Source organism: Temnothorax curvispinosus, unplaced genomic scaffold, assembly GCF_003070985.1.
Source record: "Temnothorax curvispinosus isolate PA1 unplaced genomic scaffold, ASM307098v1 QBEX01007574.1, whole genome shotgun sequence".
Classification (NCBI taxonomy): domain Eukaryota; kingdom Metazoa; phylum Arthropoda; class Insecta; order Hymenoptera; family Formicidae; genus Temnothorax; species Temnothorax curvispinosus.
In genome coordinates this window covers 2,832-7,135 of record NW_020217354.1, presented here as the reverse complement: position 1 = coordinate 7,135, position 4,304 = coordinate 2,832, and the positions used below count along the sequence as shown (strand labels likewise).

The window sequence follows — 4,304 nt, the reverse complement described above, 5'->3', positions numbered from 1 at the left end:
AAGTACGCAACGAAGAAACGTCGACAGAAAGCCGACGTGATGCGCCTAAGCGATCGCTGCATCTCATTCTTCGATGTTTCCGATAAATCAACCGCTCCTGTTCTTGGCAATACTTTACTACTTATTGACTGCCTACAAATCTGTCTGGCTGTCTACCGAAGCGATGCGATGCAGCGAAAAAAAGGAAATCGATAATCGCAGTCTTCTCATTACATTGACGTACATACTTCTGCGGGAAAACATTATCTGCAAAAACACTGTGACGATCTATTCACGCGTTAAATACGTTTTTTAGATCAAAGGCGACAAAGGAGACGACGGTTTCCCTGGAATTCCTGGGCAGCCGGGAAGAGAAGGTCAGAGAGGACCTCCAGGAGCTCCTGGATCAGCGCCTCAAGGATCATATGTAAAAGTTCCGGGACCTCCAGGCCCTCCCGGGCCCCCTGGTCCGCCCGGCTTGTCGAATCGGACAAAAAGGAGAACCCGGGATCGGTAGAAGTCACGTTTTCGGAGAGAGAGATTATTATCCCCCCAGACAAGGTAAAGACATTAAGATATTAGAGAAGATGTTGGCAGTTATTATAACATTTATAACTTGATAGCATTTGATTAACCGTACTTCGATAACAAAATTAAAATTATAAATTATAAATTTTTAGATTAAATATAAATTATGTTTATAATTATGAGTAACATATCCGATGTCATTATATTAATGTGACGTTTAATAATATTACAAATTAACAATTTCATTAATAATATTTTGTTAAATTATTCTAAGTCTCTGCGATAAATATCTGTTTTATCGAACACCTATCAAATATTTATAATATAATTAAATTAAATTTTACACTCGCATACCGCAAGGAGCCAGAAGTAGTCTGGACGAATTGAAAGCTCTACGTGAACTCAAGCAACTGAAAGAACTAAAAGAGCAATTAGGTAATATCTGCAGTATGATACTAAAATTAATATGCATCAGAACCGCCGCTCTTTCAATGCATTATAAAATATTTTCCGCTAATTGCACATTAACATCGGTATCTTTATATTCTTAAATAATTTCAAAAATTTTTTCAAGGTGTTGCTGCCGCTACAAGGGGACCTTTAGAAAGTACAACGAAAATTGTGCCAGGAGCTGTTACGTTCCAAAACACAGAAGCCATGACAAAAGTAAGATTCCTCAAATTAGCAATTAATAATAATTGCTTTTTTTGCGCAAATCTACTTTTAATATTCTTGTTTTACGTTTACAGATGTCTAGTGTAAGTCCAGTCGGGACGCTGGCTTATATAATAGACGAACAAGCTTTACTAGTCAGAGTTAACAATGGATGGCAATACATTGCAGTCAGTATCAAACTGTATTACTATTATAAGTTCGTAGAATGCTATAATTGTGTTAACACCGAATTTCTCTTATACTGCTTTTCAGCTCGGCTCACTTTTACCTATCACAACGCCAGCACCACCAACGACATCTCCACCGCCAGCAAACCCTCCTTTCGAAGCATCCAACTTAATTAATCAAATACCCGTGAAAGCCGACGGTACAGGGGTAAGTTGATTTAACTTATTTTTTGTGTAAGGCACGTTTGTAAAAATTAAACGTGTTAATATCGAATTTGCATTTTTTTTCCATGCTGTGCAGTGGTATCCGCGAATGGTGAGATTGTGCCGTATTTAATGAGATTTCTATTTGAGACTTTCCATCCGTTCGTTTACGATATAATATTTCACTTTTTTTCACATTACTGTGCGAATAATAAAAAAAGATAGTTTTTTAATGAGAATTTTCGTAAATTTATATCTTTAATAAAAAATATATAAATGTGTTCGCTATTATTATAAATGTAAATATTTGTTCAATGCGAATCATGTTTTTCAGTTGCGGATGGCTGCGTTGAACGAGCCGTTCACTGGTGATATGCATGGTATACGAGGAGCAGACTACGCTTGCTATCGACAAGCAAGGCGAGCAGGCTTGAGAGGTACCTTCCGTGCTTTCCTTAGCTCTCGAGTTCAAAACGTCGATAGCATTGTCAGATTAGGAGATCGAGATCTTCCTATCGTTAATATAAAGGTAATTGGGAGAGCAATATTTATTTATTACTATTTATTACCATGACGCTTTTTATTGAAAATTAAATATTTTACTAAATAATAATCGGGAATATTTAGGGAGACGTGCTATTCAACTCTTGGAAAGAGATGTTCAACGGAAATGGGGCATACTTCTCTCAGAATCCCAGAATCTACAGCTTCAATGGAAAGAACATCCTTACTGACTTCGCATGGTAAGTATAAAAAGAAAAAATACATAATAGAAAATATATGATTTTACTGTATAAAAGAAAATCTAATAATTCTCAAACATAAATTGTAACGTAAATTGTATATTAGATTATTATTAATTTAAAAATGACAAATTAACTAAACGAATTCGCAAATAATATTATTACTTATTAATTTGAAGAAGTGTATAAATATGTACAAAACGATATATTTCCTATCTTCCTATTTCTATTTTTTTCAATTCTATTTTCTTATTATTATCGTGAAATTAACATTATTCTGATTACAGGCCCGAGAAAGTCGCGTGGCACGGCTCTCACAAACTCGGCGACCGTGCAATGGACACTTACTGCGACGCCTGGCACTCGAGCAGTTCGGATCGCTACGGATTAGGCTCGCCGTTGACCGGCGGTCGACTGTTAGAACAAGTACGATACTCGTGCGACAATAAATTCGCGCTGCTCTGCATCGAGGTGACGAGCGAGCTGGTGAGGAGACGGCGGAGCGCCGACAATCGGCCAGACGACGACATCGAGATGTCGGAGAACGACTATATGGAGTACTTGGAAGAGCTCATGCAATACTAAATACTCGCACCTTCGACCATCCACCATCGCAACGCGAAAATCGAGCCGTTATGTAAATAGGAATGCAGATGCGCGCGCGCTGCGTTTCTTCGCGCGACATATATAATAATATATATATATAAATATATATATAAAAGAAAAATCTCACGTTCAAGTAATAATTCATATCGATATACATATCGTGAAGTCATAGCGTGTGCGAGCCATCGCGAACAGCGTTACATCTCATTTTTCGCATTCCCGAAATCAGGAAAAACTATTTCCGATTCCAAAGGTATAATTAATTGTACTTTCCCAATGAAACCACTAGCCATCCGCTTCAATCGCGTCTCAGTTCTCTCTTCTCTCGATCTATCTTAAACATAAAAAGAAGACTGATCGTCTAGATACTCGTCAGTGTTTCGTCGTATTCGCACCGGGTACTCCCCCTCCTATCAGTCGCTTTCGAGAGCTTCGATCGCTCGAGGCTTTTTGAGAAAACTCTACCGTGATTCAACGTTCGTTAAACGTTTCCCTTCATCACGATAAACGTCCAAAATTCCTTGTGGATCATCAAACGAGCGACACGAACCTGGACAACGAGTGCAAGATTTGCTTAAGCCCGCGTTTATGGCGCACTTTAAATGCTAAAAGCGGCTGTATATTATGTAGTTTTATCCCTTATTCTTCTCATCAAATATCATGTATTGGACGATGCCTACGCAGCCTACTTCTGAATTATTCAAAAGTCAGAAAATGCAGGCAATCGATTTTTGTAACTAGACTCCGTATCAATAGCTTATCATCGCAAGAATAAAGGATCTGAATACAAAATCGTAGTAGTCTCAAAATAAGAAATTTTCGGAAAATAGAAGAAATCTCAGATTTAATCATTTTTATTTTTTATTATTTTATATTTAGTATTTTTGTAACATAACTTATATTGAAAGACTCATATTTTTCAAGATACAATATACATATATATTGTTTCAATTATGACGTTTCTTGAAAAAGATTATAATAAATGAACATAGAGTAATTTAGATTTCAGATGTGTTTTTATAGACTTATTTGATATGAAATAGAAAACTATAAATTTTTTCTTTGTCTAACATCTTTTCTGAAAGGAATTTAATTTTGATTTTTCTGGATTACTATGGTTTGAAATTCGGATCCTCAATTATTTGCATAAATCCTCCTTGTTTCTAATGATGCAATGCAAAATAGCATGCGAATCCTCAAGTGATTAAAACCTAGGTAGTTACGTTCGACACTACAAATGCCGAAATATTGTAAGTGCGCTGCGAATGTGGGCTGTACCGTTTAGGGAAGTAATTACTTAACACTGCCCTAAATAAACCTAAATGAAATTCGTATCCGCGATCAAGTTGCATTTACATTTTAGCTGATACATATATTGAGTGTGTATGTTAGACGTAAGAGG

The 4,304-nt window shown here is 36.5% G+C and overlaps 1 protein-coding gene across 1 annotated transcript; it reads left to right on the top strand.

The window, feature by feature from the left end:
* Positions 1–295: 295 nt before the first annotated feature.
* Positions 296–3,781, top strand: LOC112457182 (collagen alpha-1(XV) chain-like; the record flags this gene model as incomplete). The annotated part of the gene is given in 10 exon segments (XM_025020105.1): positions 296–462; positions 464–540; positions 868–942; positions 1,082–1,173; positions 1,257–1,349; positions 1,435–1,557; positions 1,651–1,665; positions 1,888–2,082; positions 2,181–2,296; positions 2,584–3,781. Coding segments are annotated over 10 exon segments (1,251 nt in total), but the record flags the coding sequence as incomplete, so codon positions are not given.
* Positions 3,782–4,304: the final 523 nt, after the last annotated feature.